This window comes from Ciona intestinalis, chromosome 11 (assembly GCF_000224145.3).
Source record: "Ciona intestinalis chromosome 11, KH, whole genome shotgun sequence".
NCBI classification, from domain to species: Eukaryota; Metazoa; Chordata; class Ascidiacea; order Phlebobranchia; family Cionidae; genus Ciona; species Ciona intestinalis.
Genome location: NC_020176.2, coordinates 2738639 through 2758275, shown reverse-complemented (window position 1 = coordinate 2758275; position 19637 = coordinate 2738639). Strand labels below are relative to the sequence as shown.

General features: G+C 34.8%; 2 protein-coding genes across 2 annotated transcripts; one reads left to right on the top strand and one right to left on the bottom strand.

Moving 5' to 3' along the window:
* Window positions 1–188: 188 nt before the first annotated feature.
* On the bottom strand, window positions 189–2032 carry LOC100180577 (coiled-coil domain-containing protein 6). The gene has a single exon (XM_002128881.4). It carries the CDS (start codon window positions 1948–1950, stop codon window positions 670–672), a length of 1281 nt encoding a protein of 426 aa, XP_002128917.1. The 5' UTR covers window positions 1951–2032; the 3' UTR covers window positions 189–669.
* A 3371-nt stretch (window positions 2033–5403) lies between these two features.
* On the top strand, window positions 5404–19348 carry LOC100181366 (stabilin-2). Its single transcript, XM_018813892.2, has 28 exons — window positions 5404–5530; window positions 5774–5877; window positions 6317–6491; window positions 6827–6985; window positions 7225–7320; window positions 7435–7623; window positions 7939–8072; window positions 8309–8461; window positions 8800–9047; window positions 9373–9652; window positions 10018–10218; window positions 10627–10791; window positions 11122–11328; window positions 11645–11775; window positions 12040–12194; window positions 12743–12923; window positions 13539–13696; window positions 14220–14415; window positions 14745–14916; window positions 15394–15523; window positions 15788–15891; window positions 16364–16540; window positions 16799–16929; window positions 17460–17589; window positions 17763–17852; window positions 18265–18399; window positions 18744–18933; window positions 19153–19348. The coding sequence occupies exons 1-28, from the start codon at window positions 5446–5448 to the stop codon at window positions 19320–19322; spliced, it is 4446 nt and encodes a 1481-aa protein (XP_018669437.1). The 5' UTR covers window positions 5404–5445; the 3' UTR covers window positions 19323–19348.
* The last annotated feature ends 289 nt before the right edge of the window (window positions 19349–19637 follow it).

The following is a 19637-nucleotide window of genomic DNA, read 5'->3' as shown; positions in this document are numbered from 1 at the left end:
TTAGAACAACTATTACATTGTTGGTATAATAAGGTGTAATGCCATTGTAATTTTAACCCGTCTGTACCACTTTAATTAATCTATTTTCAGTATTGATTTAGTACTAGCATATTGGACCATAGAATGATCCTTTGTGCTAAACTGATCAGTTTCAACTTTGGATTCTAGTTGAATCATACCAATTCATTATTACATGACAAAAAAGCTTTATTAACTTAATGATTGAATCAATAGCATACAATCAAATTTATCGTGCAGCTACAGAAACAGATCTGATCAAATTAAGACATTTTAGCCGTGTTCTCTTGGAACGTATAACTGAAAAAATGAAATGCATACAGATTTGCCACAAGCTATAATACTGAAAAGCACATGTTTCTATTGACATTAACGTAAGCTCCATGCTATACCCATAGCAACTTAAATATTACAGTAAATGACAATAGATAAACAGAAAGCAAAAGTGTTGTTATAGTTTTGTACATAAATCGCACATAAAATTACAATGACTGTATTTGAATTTATTCTATATGCGTGTCGTCTTTATTGCCAACAAGCGGTATTGTCAACATTTGGCCACATAAGGACATAGTCATGGGTGGAACTTTGTATAATAATAAATAGGTTGGTATTTACACAGATATGGTAGAGAAAATCAGCCAGTAATGTTCACGAATCAAACATTGTCTTTGGCCGGCTCGATGGGGAAGGGGGTGGAGAAGGCTTGATGAACTGTGATGGGTTTGCAGGCCTGTAAGCTGCCGAGCTGTTGGACATGCTGGCACCAGAGCATGTTGAAGCATGGCTTGTGTTTGTTTGGCTTGTACTGGCTCCAGATTTACCAAGTGGAGAAGGCGGGGCAAAAGCCAAAGGCCCTGTAGTAGGTCCTGTACCAGCATGAGGTGAGATTGGTCTTGCTGTAACCATGGCATATGGAACCGGGCTTGAAATTGCTCTTGGTCTAACCAATGAGACACCTGTTAGGCTCGACTGACTTGAAGATTCCAGTATGTGTCTACTCTCTTCATCCATTTCAAGGCTTGATTCAGATTCAGACAGCTGTCTGGACAAAGCTTCTCTTCGCTCAGTTTCCAGCAAGAGCTGGTGATGAAGACGAGCATTTTCCTCACGAAGACTCTTCTCTTCGCTTAAGAAAAGATTTATTTTGGAATGACGATCGTTTTGCATGCCTTTTAACTGGCGTCTTAGCCACTCAACCTCTTTTTTTAAATACCGAACATGAGCAGTCAACTGATCACTGCTGCCACCTTCAAGAGACACAGACTGTCTTGGCGATGGTGGTGCACTTACCGGTTGGTTTAACTTTTCCTGCAATAGCCTCTTTTCAGTCTCAAGTTTGTCCATTTTCTTCCACAGTCTGTTTACCAGACCTTCCTGCTCTTTCTCCAAAGTATTTTCGAGTTCAATCTTTTCCCGACGCAACTCTTCCAACTTGTAGTGTTTATCATGCGTTTCACGCTTCAGTTTTTCGATCTTCCGCATTAAAGTGTTCACTTGCTTTTCTTGTTCTTTTTCCAAGGTTTGCTCAAGTTCAACTTTTTCCTGTCGCAGTTGACTCAACTGACGCTGCAGTTCATTTGTCAGGAACTCTTCTTCTGTTTCGTATTTGTTTACCAAAGTTTCTTTCTCTTTTTTGAGCTCTTGAATTTTCTTCATCAGTGTGTTTGAGATAAATTCTTCTTCTTGTTCAGCACGAGCTTGAATGTTTACACTAGCTTGGCGCAAAGCTTTGTTTTCCTCTTGCAAGGCGTTGCACCTTAACTTGTAGGTCTCTAACTCCATCTTGAGCACTCTGTTTTCCTGCTGCAGTGAGGCAACTCGAATTGCCAGTTCATTCCTCTTTACCGCTACTGCTGCCACTTGCGATGCAGAGGACGTTGATGCAGTATACACTAAGCTTCCATCTGTATCGGATTCCGATTCAGACATTTTCACTGCTTTTACTAACAGAAGATCTAAAAATCAGGTTAGTTTTAATAAGAACATATCAACATTATATGCACCTAATTATAGATATTTTAAAGCACTCTACATAAATGTTTTCAAGTGTATAGCTTATTAACTGTAAAAGCTTAGAAACAGCTGCCATTTTTAAAACCGTTTCTTAACAACAAGTTCTTCGTAAAAAATACCAGTTAACGTTGTTTTACTTATTAATACTAAAATAATCTTCTACCGTTTTACAACAATACATTTATATATTTTGTATGAACATGAAACATACATTTTAGGACTATTTTGCTACTTCAGTCCCAGCTAACACCGCTAAATTTTCTCACTTACTAAAAATACATTCAAAGCATGCGGACTTCAATCACCAAATCAAATATGGGATTTCAACAGGGGAGTAAATATTATTTGTCATTTTTGAAAAATGTGTTTTTAAAAGGTAAGTTGGTAACTTAATATTATTTCTAAGAATTTTATAAAAAAAAATATAAAGTGTGTTTTTTTATTTCACGAAACGATGTGGTAATAAATAACTCGTTCAACCGCCCGTTCTTAAGACAATTACAAAATATTGGACACATATCAGTGTAATCACGTACTGAAACTCTAATAAAGAGGAATTTTAGTACGACAGAGAAAGGAAATATTTAAATGGGTCAAAATGACGAAGTTAATCTGCCTCTATACTCTTAATTCGTCGTAAACTATACACCGCCAGAGAGAACTAGAGGGTCCAAGTCAAAACAGTTCGGCGCTGGTTTAATTCGTGTAACTTCAAGGGATAAAAGAAGCAAATACACACTTGTTTAAATAAAAAAAAATTTAAAAAAATATCGCCTTACCGTTTCCTGCTGAGTATGATAAATAAATGTATTTGTAGAAGATAAATAGCAATTTTAAATGTTCAGGTTATGGTTTTAACCCACAACCATATGGTTTTAACTCACAAAACTTTAAAACCTTCTTTCGGAAGGTATAGTTAAAATACTGATTCTGGGAATACAACAAAACGGCAACACTAAATAAAAGTTGTCGCCTTCGTTCCTGCAATATGACATTCAGAATTTTATGTACTAAAATAGTTTTCTTCACAACGAGTGAGGCATACACTGGTAGAGAACGTTTTCAGTTCTTGTGAACATGACAATGTTACACTTCGGACTCTACAAACCGTTGTACTACGTGGCAAGTAATAGGAAGCTGTAACGAAACGATCGCTTTGAAATTTCCAAAAGTCTCCAAATTCGGGAGGCAGCGATTAGTTACACAAAGAGCAGTTTACAAGGTAATACGCTAGAGTTAGGGCTTTCATGTCACCATAGTTTTGTGTTCAATTATTATTTGTATATAGTAGGTAAGAATAAAATGGTTCTTATTTCTTTTTTTATCGTCTTCTGTGCTTGTAAACAGAGACTAATTATAGAATTATATGTTCGAATACTCGTATATAAGAGTATTGTGAGAACTGCTGAGAATATACTCTCACGACTTTAAAAGGGCGTTGCTATAAATTGTTTCTAACACTATAAGAAACCATTGGGTATTATGTGCTCACTATAATATATCTCACACCGACTTATAGTTATGAAGCAAATTCGGAATCGCATACGTATGTAGTTGCTATAAAAAATGTTGTATAGAAATTCGCTATATAGTTGTTCAGACACGGAAACGCAAGCATGGTACTACACTGTTACCCTTGACAAATTGAATTTGATAATGCGCATATATCCACGTAACTTTTGTTGTGTAATTTAATTCAGAAACATGCGGAACTTGCAAGCTGGCAGAAATGCAACAATACCCTACATGTGGCGTCAAGTAATTGTGTACGCGATTTCTATTCACCACATAACGTTATCAGTATATAACGCGTATAGGAACCATGTGATGTACATGCTACCGTTTACGTATATTACACTCCTGCTATAGTTCTAAATCAGCGGTTGCGGAAGTATAAATGTTCTTATAGTACAGCGTGCAGTAGTATATATATACGGTTAATAACGTTATTTTTTACTAATTAATCAGTAATCAAGTAAAGTTTCGTTCTTACTTTTGCAATGCCAGTTTATAATGAATAGATACGTGTAGAAGATAATAATGTATTCGTTGCATACATAAGTATACGCCTTGTTGTAAAAATATTTTTTCATGTGATTAAAAGCACGCTATTTGCTGTTCTATATGTCGCGAGTGGATCAACTAAATTATCGCTCCGTTCACGATGAGCAAACAAGGCGGGCACCCTACTTGGCTGTACTTAATCAGTTACGCCGCAAAGCAATTTACACTGTGGTTTGGTTGCAGTTGTGTCTTGAGTAAGCCTATTGTACGCTGTCCAAATTATTGGAGCATTTGTATACACCGCAGTGAGGAATCATGTTGTTAGCATTATATAGAAATGTCCTATAAAACATTGACAACAGTTTAGGATGATTTGGGATGATTTGAGGAATTCAAGGGTTTATCTGAATGCTTGTGTATTTATTGTGTGTAGATTTGATGTTTTATCACGGTTGTCGATTTGTTATATAAAGCGTATCACGTGTCAACGATTTAACACATTGTTCTCGTGTAAAACAGCATGAATCATGGATTACACAAAGCCTGCTTCCAGTTTTGAAAGTTAATTAATTGTTTGCTCGACAAACAATTCCGACTTTCTGTATTATTTCCACTTTGTGGTTGGGGAATTGCTCCCGGAAACGGTTGCGCAATAATCGACCCACTTTCCGCTTCCACTGCCAATCTCCAAGTAGTTTTAAGATCTCACAGATTGCTTTGAACAAACGTTTCTGGTAATGTGAGTAAATGTAAATCAGATTGTTTACTTTTTAAATCTTCACGCGTTTAAAAAATGTTAAAATTTTAGTTGTGAAAGTTCACCACTTAGTCTTTCAGTACGGTATAGGTTTCATAGATAGAGTAGTTAAGTTATTTCTGTTGTTAACTTTTGCTTTTGTAAACTTCTTTTGTTAGACCAAAAGTACTCGGTAAGACGGGACGCCTTTTTATTCTATTTTCTCGCCCCCTTTGGTAGTAAATGAAGAAAATTCAAGGAATTATTAAACTGTACCCTCACGACTACCATAGACCGTTGTTAATTGTTTAAAACACGATTAGGATATTTAAATATTTTGTGCTCAAAGTGTCCCATCTTCTCCCACCCCACTATATTTTTCAAATATTCTGATCGTGCTTTAAAAATTAGCAACAGTGCATGGGAGTCGTGTGGTTAGGTTTTATATTTATTGGTTATAAAGGTCTTTAGAAGTTCTTTGTTTACTACCAGATTAAGACGACAAAAATGGAACTTTAAAAATTCCATCTTACCCTATCCTACTATATAACCTGCAAAGAAAAGGTTTAGGATTCTATTAGTGCAGTTTCACTTATATGGAAATTGAGCTAACTGAATTTATTTTTATATTACAGGCAAAGAGAATCAAAGTTTTTACATTTATTTAGATTATGAATCGAAAATCGCAAAGTTTTCTTAACACTCATGCGTTTTATTGCACCTTGATTTTAGTTGTTTTATTTATTTTCTTTACAGGTACGTAACTATGTTTTATATTTATTTTAATCTTATCCATTTAAATAACAAAGCTTAATATAAAAAGTGTTTACATGTTTATAAACCTCGTCTAAAATTGGCTGCGGTAAATATTAAAGCTACTTCGTACATTTCATCTTGAGGTATCGCCAAGATTAATATTGCATAATGTAAATGCTATTTTCTTTCTGTTCCCTGGAAAGGTACACCGCTATTTCCATTTCACGTATATTGTATTTGCAGCATTAGAAATATCAGCGCAGCAAAGCAGTAACGCTGGGCGATGCGACCATCGTGCAGTCGAATCAATCAAAACAGAATGCCAAAGCTGCCGTCGCAACAGGCGGGTATGCTTAATTAACTTGTTCTGTAAAAATTATATAAAAAAATATTAGTATTTTGTTAGCGCACGTATTATACTATACGAAGCAATCGGATATTATTTTAGTGTGAGATCAATTGGTTTTAAGGGTTCTTGTTTGCAGTTCTAGTTTTTGTTCCTCGTTTACTAACGATAAAATTTTCGTTAATCATATATTTCTATGAATATATTTTGGCGCAATTTTTAAAAATGGTATTTAGTTTTAAAATGTTGTCCATTTCAACGTCGGTACATTTAATACATTCGAATGAGACAACACACGCTACACAGTCAAGAGAAATATACAAAATAAAATAACTAATCATTTAGGATGTGTAACGTTCTCTACATTGTATGCAAAACAAGCGACTGTTCTTCTTGGCGTTAGAGACATATTTTAATGCTTGTTTCTGCATAATTTTCAGCAAAAATGTCCCACCGGCTTTACCAAACGCACGAGAGGACAAGGCATAAGACGCTGTAGGTATCGTTTAAAAGGAAGACGCCGCGGCAGGCCAGTTAAAGGTTGCTACCATCAGTGCATGAAAACAACGACCATACGAGAATGCTGTACAAACTACTGGGGCCCCGATTGTGAAAGTTAGTATACTATTGCTAAACTGCTTTAACTTAGTTAAATGTTGCAAGTGTTGGATAGGTCTAATACAGCCAAGTAGCAATACCACTAACTGGTAGGAACTAAGAATAGGAGTACTACTTGTTCTGAGACTGCCATTTTTTTCTTCACATTTATATGTAGATTTAATTGTTTTTGTTTGATCATATTCATAGGTTAAAGAAGTATAGACTTTAATAGGTTTTGCTATGATAAGCATATTTACATTAGTGCCGTTTTTTGTTATTTGTATAATATGGATTATAATGAATATATATATACATATTTTTACTATAAAATTAAACAAACATACCACCAGAATGCCCTGTGGACCGAGTCAACCACGTTTGTGGAAATAGAGGAACTTGTTCTGAGGGAATTAATGGCAATGGAACATGCAGTTGCAGAGGACAAGTTGGAGGCTCTGCTTGTGAACTGTGTAATGCACCTAACCAATATGGAGCCAGTTGTGAACATGGTGAAAATATGTTTAGTTTTAACTGTTTATTAGTAGTGGTAAACCTAGGTAAAGATAAAAGGGAAAACTGTTTAGACTCACATAAAAAACAACCAAAATATGTAAGTTAGCTATAGTTTTATGCTGGTAAAAAATCTGTTCAATATAGAAATATCATCACTTGCACATAGATTTTTGTGTTTTCTGTTAGAAATTTACCACTTTGTGATTTTGCATAGTTTAACACATGCTGCTCACAGAATGTGCATGTGTGCACGGAAAATGTGACAGTGGGGTTGACAGGTCAGGAATCTGCTCTTGTGAAAGTGGATTTGGTGGAGCAAGGTGTAGCATTGGTGAGTATGTTCTTAAATTCTTTACCTTTAGACTTTCATCTTGGTTTTAGATAGCAAAACTCAATTTTATACTTTGCCCTTGTGAAATACAACTATTGTTTCTCTCGATTTCAGTTCTGGCAGAATGTGCAAGTTTAAATTGCCATGTCAACTCAAGATGTTTAAACTCAACTGGTAGTTTGGCTTGCTACTGTAACTCTGGATATCAAGGCAATGGAACTGTGTGTGAGGAAATTAATCCATGTCAAGATACTGGCTCTAACTTGTGTCATGCCAATGCTTCATGTATTCATAGTGGACCAGGTGAGCTGCATGTATCAATGGTTTTACTGTACTTTACATTTTTTAAAACTTTTCTATGTTAGCTGGTGTAATGGGCTTACATCCCAGGTGTCCAGGCATATCATACAGTAGGGTTTAACCATATAACATAGACTCTATATTATATTGAGTTCATCCGAACCTGGAGGTCTCTTTGTAAGTTGCATACATCCCAGGTGTATTTGTTTTGAGTTTTAAATTTAAATGCAATTGTGCACTTTATTGTGTCCTGTCTGTTAAATTTTAGATGCTTTATTAATTTGGTCCAAAGCTAATATTTTATTTGTTTAACACCAGCCTCATATACTTGTCAATGCAAGACCGGCTTCACTGGTGATGGTCAGGTTTGTGGAGCAATTGACCCATGTCAAACCAATGCAGGAAACTGTCCGATTAAATCAACAGTCTGTGTTTATACAGGTCCTGGTCAGGTAAACATTATTTCAAGGTACTTTCCATACATTAAGAGGTCAAAAGTTTGGTACAAACTTTTAAACAACACAATTGGGGGTGTCGTTGTTGGTAACTTGTAAGTTAACACAAGGTGAATAAAACAATACACTAGTGTTATAATGACTGTCGTTTCCTGGCAATGCAAGAATAAAGCAAGTTACATTCATTCATTCATTCCCATTCAAGTAATTCTGATCTTCTTTATTTCTCACAGTCAACATGCAACTGTAAAGATGGGTATGTAAACAAAACAGAGAGTGGATGTTCACTGATGAACATCTGTGGTCAAAATTCCACTACGACCTGCGACCCTCGTGCCAACTGCACAACTGTGGATGAGGATGGTGTCATAGATATAAGATGCAAGGTAAAACTTAAATCAGTTATAATGGCTTAAAAAAACTTAAATCAGTTATAATGGAGAGACTATCGATGCCATTTAGGCATTTTTGTTTAAAAGCACCAGATCAGGGTAAAAATTTAATTTTTCAGTGACTTTGATTGAGTGTCTTTTAACTGTTTTTTTTAAAGTGCAAACTGAGGCTGATATTACTTTTTTGTCATTACCATTGCCGTATACCATTAATTGTATGGAACCAATGCATTGTGGCGCATTAACACATACAACTTACACATTACAAATGCGGAACTTTTCTTTTTAATTTCTATAAAAAAAACAACAACACACACCTTTTTATCCTACAGTGCCCAATCCAAATGTATGGCCGAGACAAAATGTGTTACACTGACGTTATGTCTGAGATGCTGAACGCAAATGAAACTGGACCCTTTAAAAACCAACTCAACTTTGCTATAAACATGTTCACTGCAACGTACAATCGTGAAATATCTGTTGGGGAGATGCCAGTCACAGTTTTTGCCCCAACTGATGCGGCATTTGGCTCAGGCATGGGTGTTCCGAATTCTTCACTTATATGGAAAGCAGGGGCAAGGTATTGTTAAATTTGATAGTTGTATAAAACGTTGTTCCAAGTATTTACTATTGCTTGCATACTATTTTTTTTAATAAAATTCAACCAAATATGGTTAATTTTTATGGTATCCTGGATTTAGCAGCCACATTTTTATCTGACACTTTTAGTAGCTTTTACCTATAGTGTGTTTTAAAGAGTGTTGATTTGTTACTAATTTTCTTTTCCTTGATTTTAAACTTAACTTCAATACTGTATTTCACAAAATAAATATAACTTGTGTTATATTGTAGATAAAAGTCATTTTTTTATGCGCTTTACAAATTGATTTTTTGTAATGTTTCAGAACTCACATCGTGCCTGGAACTGTTGTGGTTGACTTTACATTGCAAAGTGCCAACACCATGTACCCTGTGCTTGGTTATAATGCATCAATCAGGGCACTTAGACCAACAGGGGTTGACCCATCGGCAGATGATGATGATGCTGGAAATTACGCAATTCTCAGCTTTGCGAACATGCTAACCAATGGAAACATACTAGTGTCTCCTCGTTGGGCCTCCAATGGAGTCTTCTACATCACTGATACATATTTCAGCTTAGAAGATGCTGTTTCATTCCCAATGGTAAGTTTGTTTTATAACTTTAGCACAGTGAGATAAAACTAAGTAAAAATTTAAACAAGAAAAAACAACAATAAAACTCCTCTCCACAAAGTTACATTCGTGAAGTAACTCGTAGGCGGGCCTGAGGTGTATGAAACATAACATTTGTGTTATTACAGCTGTCGCTTTTCGGCCATGTGAGGATAAAACTTAGTAAAGTAAAGTTTTATCTCAACTTAATAAACGCATTCATTACCGTTTATTATATCAGATAAACTGCTAAAAGTTTATTAACATTATGGCTGGCAGCAGAAGTAACAAAATATCGTTTTTATGTACTAATCAAAAATCTTGTCGGAAGAGGTTAATTCAAGTTTCCTTTCCAGAACTTTGACAACCCGCCTGCTTCAGTGTGGGATGCAGTTTCATCCAATCCAGTTACCTCAACGTTCTATTCACTGCTCAAGAAAAGTCGGGCAACAAAAGAATTCTTAAGGACAGGAGATCAAGCTACAGTGTTTGTTCCTACTGATGAAGCTTTTGATTCAATGCAACCTGATGCGTTGAAGCTGCTGAACAGTCCAGCTGTGAGTTTCAATTCATTTCATTCGTATTTGTGCAAATCATTTTTTAATTGTAAGAAGTAAAATGCATAGTAATTAGGGCAAAACATGGATTTTCTGCTTGTTTATCTAATTTCACAGACAAGTTACCAAACTAAAACCCAAATAAAACTGGGTTCAAGACTCATTGTTTCTACCGCTGTGGGCATTTGTGACCTTGAGTAAGACACACAACGGGAATTGCTCTAACTTAGTGGTCACAAATAGGTTGTCAAAATCTAAAAATTGTCAACCATACAGACAATTACCAACAGAATTACATGCACTTGTAGGCATAAGGTGTATTACACAGAACATCAGTGTTATAACCACTGTCATTGTGGGCTAGAATAAAGCAAGTTACACACACATAATACTCAACTTTTAACACAGGGTTCCAGCAAATTGGACTTGATTCTTCTTTACCATTGTGTGGACCCAGTGATTAAACCAATATCTCTTGTAGCCACTGAGCTACTGCACACACCATCTGGAAATCTGGCCGTCAATGTTTCTCAATCAAATGGCATTGTGTATATTGGGTTACAAAAAGCAAAGGTTAGTTGTAACATAATTTTTTGTATAGCCTTTTTTATTTATCCATTCGAAAAGAGTAGCAAATGTCATTTTTTTAAAGAAAAAAGAGAAGGGAATCAACAGCAAAACAACAGTTGTTAAAATAGGCTATGAATAAAGAGTGTGGAAAAGAGTGTCATTAACCACATTTGTAACTTTGTGGAAAATTATTTCTTGAAATTTTTGGCTTGTTTGTATCTTATTTATGGCTGACAATTTGTACAACTCATATAGTATTCATACACCACTACAACAATACTAAACCCTAAAATTGCCATCAAAATTTTACTAAAAATACACATTCCAATTTAGGTTGTTCTCTCGGGCATTCCAATCAATGGCGGAAGTAATATTTACCTCATTGATAAAGTGTTGATACCTTCTGATGTCCAACCATTGGTGGGAAATCTATGCACAAGAGTTGATGAAGTGGAAGTAAAAGGGATTTGTGGGGATTGTGATAATATGAACACGTTGTGCCCGCCAGATTCTATACTAGTTCGGAGCAACAATGCTAAGGTATTTGGATTAATTTCAGGCGGTTGATTTATATTAATAGGTCTTTACATGGGGTCAACTATAGAGTTATGTTCATCCAATAAAGTTGTTTTTTAATAGACAACATTGCTGAAGAGTTGTTAGGCAAAACTGTTAAAGTTTATTACTGTTTTAAGTTAAATAACATAGAAAAATGCTTGTCTGAAAAAATTTAGAACTAATTTTAAGCAAATTTTTTAAAGCTGCTGGCACTTTTTTGAAATTACTATATAAAAGATAAGATAGTTTGATACCTGCATTTCAGTTGATAAAAAAAATATTTTTTTCTTGTTACCAGCAACGGTGTATGTACAACGCAATTAACGAGGCTGGTTCAGTTGGCCAAAGATTGGGATGTGTACCACAGTGCAGAACTAACCGGACCACAAGTGTATGCTGTGATGGTTTCTATGGACCAACTTGTAACAGGCAAGCATATACTGTTTTTTTAAGTTAAAAAATGACTCCGCTGAAATCAATGATTCCGCTAAAAAGCCTGAATTGGCTTTCCGTGTCACCAGTTTATTTTCACGTATTATAATCTCTTTGGTGGTTGTACATAAGATAAGTAAACATTTTTTGGAAAGTGAAAGTAGTACGCAGGCCTGAATTTCGTGATTATAAATAAACAACCCAAAATTTTCTAAAAGTGTCACATCTTCCGTTATCCTACCATAAATACATTCTTCACAGTTGTCCAGGCCCCCACAACAATCCATGTAATAACAAAGGTATTTGTGAGGAGGGAATGAGTGGAACCGGTCAATGTATTTGTAACAGAGGTCACACAGGAACGGACTGCTCCACCTGTTCAAACTCTTATAATTATGGACCTGATTGCTATTTAAGTGAGTTCATAATATTCAGTGCTTGTTTGTGGTATATTTTTGACAAAAATTGATTTTGAGTTTTTAATTATGACAGTATTTGTGAAAAAATATAAACATGATATAACTTGACTCTAAAAAACAGAATAGAAACTAAGTTGACTTATTTTGTATTAAGTTATAATGGAGTATATATCAAATACAATTTTTCTTAAGAAAAGTAGCTTTAAATCTTTGTATTGAATAATTAAGCTGCTATAATAAGCTAGTTAACTTTAATAATTTTATTTTTTGTCTCTTTGATTACGGTAACGAATATTAAAAAACGAAAAGCCAGGATATAGCAATAAAATAACAGTTTTTAGAACACCCGTACCGTTAAAAACATTTTTAGATATGTTTGGAATTAAATTGTCTTCGCAACACCTAGCAGACAAATAACGAGCCATTTATGTTTAATTATTTTTAAGTTAAACTACTAATGGAAACAAAAGTGTGCGTTAAAAGTAATATTCTGAATATTGCATTCATTTCTTGCTGTTATTTGAAACATATCTTTATTCCTATAGATTGCACTTGTTTGTATGGAACATGCAACAACAGGGTTGACAGCAGAGGCATATGTGTGCATGGTTCGTGCCATGATAACTGGGCTGGCGAAAATTGTGACCAGCCGATCTCACAATGTAGAGACCAAAACTTTGTCTGTCATCAGCATGCTAAGTGTGTGGAGATTTCTGGGGTGGAAAGGTGAGTTGTCATACCACACAAGGATGTATAAGTTGTGTAGGTCCAAGTGTTATGATAATAGAGTAGAATGGGGAAGATGGGACACCTTTAACTCTACTTTTTGTCGTCCCATTTGGTAGTTAACAAAGAAAAATTAAAGTTTTATAAAACGTATCCTCACGACTTCCATAGACCCTTGTTAATTGTTTAAAACACGATCCGGATATTTGGATATTATGTGCTAAAGGTGTCCCATCTTCCCCACCCTACTGTATAACAAAAAAATCTAAAAACATAAATTTTGCATTTTGTAAAGGTTGCAATCATTTATTCAAGTGTTTTGAAAACAATATTTTATTGTGCTGTATTATGATAAGAATCTTGTAAAAGATTAAATTTTTTGAAGTTAAAACACCAGGGAACAACTTTTTTATGTGTTTTGATAGGTTTCCTTAGAATTTTAAACTATTTTGTTACCTTTGGTGGTAGAGCAGTGAATCAAATTTAACACAAAATGACCCGATATCAACAATTTTATTTTCGTTATGTTATGTAATTTTATCAGCATAATTGGTTTAAAAAAATTACAGCACCAACTTTTTATACCATTTTCACCAAAGCCTATATTATCTACAGTTGTGCATGTGATCCCGGGTATACTGGGGATGGAAGGGACTGTGTTGAATTCAACCCCTGTACCGATACCTATGATGGTGGTGGATGCGATATTAATGCAGATTGTTTATATCTTGGCCGAGGAAATACTTCATGCCAATGCAAGCCATTCTATAGAGGTAAGAAAATTGCACAAACATTTTCTCCCACTCAGCGGTCACTAATGGGTTGTCTAAACTCCAAATTATAGCCATAACAAGCACAAATTATTTACAAAGTTACAAATGTACTTACTCGTGATCACACAAGAATAAAGCTGCGAAATGCACATGAATACATAATTTCACTAGACTAGGCTAAATGCAGCACTAAAGTATTGTATGGAATGTATGTTTGGCTTGTAGGTACTTGGTAATTAAATATACAGATTTACAGATCAAAATCTATATGTTGTATGAAATCAAACCTACATACTTTAGCACTGTCTTTTTTATAAAAATCTTTTCATAAAATATAATATTTTTTGAAATCAAACAATATGCCTTACCACCATTTTTAACTCCTAGTTTATGATTGAAATAGTGCTTAGTATTTATTTCAGGAAATTACAAATAACTTTTTGCTACATAAATTTAAACTGAAACACAATCAATTTTTTTTTTAAATATAAACTGAAACTCTCAATTTTTTTTGGTACGACAGGAAATGGTAGAACATGCCATGCGGTCAACTTGTGCACCGATGGCACCGCTGGCTGCAGTGTGCACGCAGTCTGTATCTTCACTGGACCAGGCACCAGTGACTGTCAGTGCAATGCTGGTTACCGTGGCAACGGTTTATTGTGTCAAGAGATCAACAACTGCATTGAAAATAATGGTGGTTGCCATGCACAAGCCACGTAAGTTGTTTTTTAGTTAAATTTAGATTTATCTGTTGAAATGTGTTTTAAAAGCATGCACAGCATTGTTAACCTCTAAAAATCTGACTCTGAAACAATACCAGATGAAAACCATTGTTAATACACTGATGAAAAACATTGTGAATACACTATTTTTTACATTGTATATAAACTAGTTTTTAATCCCAGATGAGCTGCCAAAAATATATATCTCTTTGGTTATAAAAGTTTTAAGACAAAAGCTACATTTAGCTGGTATTATACAACCATAAATACAGGTCTTTTATCAAATGGGTAATTAACTTTTTCTTACAAATCTATTTTTACAGTTGTACATCCACTGGTCCTGGTACAAATGACTGTGCTTGCAATAATGGATATTCTGGTAATGGTTACCAATGTGTTGGTTCATTACTTTTCGAAATTTCCCAACACCCAGAGTTAAATGTGATCTCTATCTGGACTCGAAATAACAAAGCTGTGCGCGATTTTTTTAATTCGGTAAGGAAAGTTATACATTGTGTGTTTGTTTAATGAATAATGAAAGGAAAACTTTGTGAAGAGTGGGCCAAGAACTTTAGAAAACTAGCAAAAACTTTTGAAACAATATTCAATTTCCAAATGGCCTGTGACTTCTAAAAATAATCCAAAAAAAGCTGTTCTAGACGACAAGACATGTATCATGTACATATATGCCCTAAATTTTGGTATTGCAATGTTATTTTGCTTTATTTGTTATTTAAAATTACTTTCACCCAGTGGTCTTGTTTAAATTATAAGTGATACATAAAAAGTCTCCCAAAAAATATTTACCCACAAAGTAACATACATGGTAACTCGTAAGGCCTAAGGTGTATGAACACCTGTGTCATAACGACTGTTGTTTTCCGGCATTTAAAATAACCATACATTTACGAGTCTTAAAATACAATGTAGCTTTTTAACCCTAAAACAAGCTAACCAGTTTAATCCACCTAGATCCGGTATAACACCATCACAGCATTTCTACCACGAGACGATGTATGGACAGAATTGTCATTAGAGGATTTTAGATATTGGAACCAACCAAGTCACTTGCTTTATTTGTTGCAACATCACCTTGTTAAAGGTAACATAAACAAATAGATGTTACTTTACTGAAGTAAAACATCGATAAAAAGTGTCTTTTACAAAAAACATCAATTTGCAAAAAAGTTTTGTCCAATAATTTTGTTTTTTACGTATTTCAATTTTTTTAATATTACTTTATAAAAAAAAATATATTTTTAATAACAATGAATTCTTAAAATCTTAAAAATGCAATTTATTTTAACTTAACTTTAAATAATTTTACTATATGTAGTTTTTTGTTTAACTTGTAATTTTGTTCCAGGCACAGTCACAACTCATGATTTACGAACAGAAACAAGCCTTAAAACATTCTTACCAACTTCTTCTATCTATGTTACTAATGTAACTTATACAAGAAATATCAAGGTAGGATAATTATTGTCTGTAGGGTGTAACGGTCACCTTTTATCTAAAACATTATTTCTTTTTTGTCAATGAGCGTGTTTTAATAGACGTTGTATTACCGTTACTACCAGTCTTTTCTCTTTTGTAAACTCTCCCGTTCTTTGTTATCGTGACCTAAGAGACGAAATAAATTTTATTCATTCATTTATAATGAGTTACATTAAATTAATCCTGAGAGTATGGCCTATGTTATACCAAGAGTCATATAGTTTTTAACCCTAGATTCTCAAATTGTTTAGCGCAGTTACACTCTTGGGTTTTTTGACTCTGGTATTTGAACCAAATTTATTAAAATGTGTGCAATTTTTGAAGTTTTTTTCAAGTTTAGGATTTTTAAAAATTGATATGTCTTTATGATTTAAAAAAAAAACTTCTGCCTGTAGTTATATACTAGACAGTTAGTAAAAAGGTATAAAACACATGTTTTTAACAGAACCAAGGGACAAATCAAACTTACATAGAGCGAATACCAGCTCTTGGAAGAAATGCAGCGAAAATTGTGACCGCTGATTTAAAAACATTCAATGGATTACTTCATATTATTGATGCAGCTCTACTGCCACCAAGGGACGTAGTCATGGACTATCCACTGATACAGGATATCACACAAGTAATTACCATTTAAACCTGTTTTTTATTTATTTAAGTAGTAGATTTTACGCTTTACAACTGAAATGATAAAATCTGTAGTCTGTAAACAAAGGAATAAATGAATGTAACTCATTTATCCTTGTGCCGGTGTAACAACAGCTGTTTATTATGAGAGTCCTGTTTTATACAACTCGCGCCTGCTTATAAGTTATCATGTGTGTAATTTTGTAGGTGATTAATTTTTAAATTTACACTTTAAAATATTCCATTCTTACAGAATTCCACTGGTACACCACTTGCGCCTTACAGTTTATTTCTATCAATGCTACAAAGTGTTGGAGTTATTTCGGACATCGTTTCATCTGGGCAACTCTACACAATATTTGCTGTGTCTAACGATATATTCGAGTAAGTTTCATGTTCATTTCTATCTGTTTCACATTTCAAACATTCACACTTATAGGTGAATTTATATTTTGGCATTGGTAAATGTTGTGTTATCTTTTATGGCACAAATAGTTTGACCTATGTTTATAAAAAGTAGCCATTTTGAAGTTTTACTATGGTGGCTGCTGGTAAGATATTCCATCAGTTACAACTTAAGTTATAACATAACATTAGGCATGTAGTATAATATGAGTGTCAGGTGTACAAAAAGAACTAAAACCAGGGCACAAGTATAACTTAGAATATAATAAAGGCTAGCCATGAACAAATGAATGTAAATTATTTACCCATACTTAGTTTTTAAATGGGCCTTTTTTACACTTTGTAGAAATGTAACTTATTTACCTTTGCGTTTTAATATTTGCCATGTTTTACCTTAACAGTAGACATATGCTAATGGCTGAACCATAAGTGTGTGGTGTACATAAAGCCTCCCAAACTAAGACAGTATAGACATAAACATATTTCACTAAATAAAATCCCTTCCCTAGCCCTTCCCTCATTCCTGACAATATGAAAAACGTGACATTACGTTACCATGTTGTGTTGGGTAAAATGGTCCGAACACATGAAGTGATCAGTGGTCAACACCTAACCACTTTGGCTGGAAGTGGATATCAGGTAAGAAATTTGACCAAACACTTTTTCATGGTTTGTGTAACTGGATAAGCTAACTAAAGCAGCGTGCATGGTAAAGTCTTTTAAGTATAAATGCAGTTAAAAGCAAGCATGTTTAGTGTATTTTATTCTTTTTCTAAATTTTGAAAGCAACATATTTATTTTTGTTGTCGCAGGTTACCCTGGTAAAACAACATGGGGAAGTTCTCGCAAACAGGCAGGAGATATTATCACCTGATATTAGAACATCCAAAGGCATATTGCAGGTAAAACTTGACCCATGATTCCACACCATTGCTTGTATGTTGCATGTGCACCAGTACTAAACAATCTCAAAATAATTGTAAAGCGAAAAAATGTGTTCTTCTAGAAGAATCTTTTATTGAGGTGTACCCACACTGGCCCCACATGTGCCGTTTAATTCTACTTGGTTGAGGGCCTACGTCCTTTGCATGCTAAGAGACTTTAGGTTTCGGCCAGAGTTTTCTCTATTACCTAGACTCTTAGATTGTAATTAGTGACCACTGTTCACTAGGTTAGAGCCTATCAGTATTGGCGAGCATTGAACCCGGTATCCTTTGGTTACAATAAAAATGCCCAACCACTGAGCCATGGTATTGTACTCCAGCTGTATTTCTTAAAACATAACAACATAATATGATTATCTTTCTGAAACAGGGTTTGCGGTTTAACCCTCTAACACCTGTAAACAACATGTGTAACAAGGAGTCTTACACTATCATTAAAACTCGGTGCACAGAATGTGTTTCACTTCGTTGCCCTGGTGGTTCAAAGCCAACTGCTCGCCACACTGTAAGTACAATAGTTTTTAACTTGCAGTATAGTGTATGGAGCTCTTTGGTATGAGAAAAAAGAAAGACAGTCGCCATGATAATTACATACCAGTGCAAATGTTTTAAAAATCAATTGTTTGCATTATCAATGTATTCTTGTAATTTATTCAATTGCTCGCAACCCTATTACAACTGAAATAAAGTAACTTATGCTTAGTTTTTTGATCAAGGGCCCAAAAGCGCACAATAGTGGTAGCATCAAGCTTTGAACCCAGTATCCTCTAGTTCAGATCTTAGCACTTCACCCACTGTGATACAGCACCCACATAGAAAACTATATAAATTAAAAAATAACTTTTTCAGTGGATTTGCCGCAACACAGACCCAAGCACTGTATTTCATGGCGCGATGTGCCGTCTTGTCTGCTTAACCAAGCTCATTACCCGGTCCTGTTGTGCCGGCTTCTTTGGCCCGGAGTGTGAGCCATGTCCTGGGGGCATCAACAATGTTTGCTTTGGTCGTGGAAGCTGCTCTGATGGAATGAAAGGGAATGGTAGGCAGTTGTACTAGTGATCATACTGCTACATTTAATTGAATAAATGAATGAATGTAACTTACTTTCTCCTCGCGCACCCGGAAAACGACTGTTGTTATAACACGGACGTTCATACAACTGTTAAAAATCTATGCACATATGGGCACTGCCAGTTCTGACCACTGTGTATGGTTATGTTTTAAAAAACAAAAAAATAAATAAAACAAAACTTAACAGGTACATGTGCCTGCAATCGCACAAACTATGCCGGTCCTGCATGTGACGAATGCGCACCTGGCTACTTTGGTTTAGACTGCACATCTCAGTGCCAGTGTGTCAATGGAAATTGTACTGATGGGAAAAGAGGCAAAGGAACTTGTATCTGCAACACTGGTGAGTTTAAATGAGTACAGATTACTCTACAATACTATTGCATTCTCTATGCATACGTTTTTTAAATATGTTTTAGCACCTTTGTTATAATCCCAAAATAGCTTTATCAGTGGCACAGCCAGAAAAAAAAGAGGGGGGGGTGATTCAAATCAAAAATTTTTATTTAATTTTAATTAATTTTTTTTGGTTTAAAAGGGGGAGGGTCACGACCCCTGAAACCCCCCTTGGCTGTGCCACTGAGCTTTACCCTGCTGTTAGGTATCTATAAAAACAAGCATAAATTATATTGCACTTGCTGCGCTAAATCAACTGTTTGATGCTCTGAGTTT

What these genes read in the sequence shown, in the direction of transcription:
- LOC100180577 (XM_002128881.4), bottom strand. Translation starts at nt 1,950, where the DNA reads ATGTCTGAATCGGAATCCGATACAGATGGAAGCTTAGTGTATACTGCA.
- LOC100181366 (XM_018813892.2), top strand. Translation starts at nt 5,446, where the DNA reads ATGAATCGAAAATCGCAAAGTTTTCTTAACACTCATGCGTTTTATTGC. An exon ending in ATATGGAAAGCAGGGGCAAG is followed by an intron (nt 9,048 to 9,372) that starts GTATTGTTAAAT and finishes GTAATGTTTCAG; the next exon opens with AACTCACATCGTGCCTGGAA. An exon ending in CTTATACAAGAAATATCAAG is followed by an intron (nt 15,892 to 16,363) that starts GTAGGATAATTA and finishes TGTTTTTAACAG; the next exon opens with AACCAAGGGACAAATCAAAC.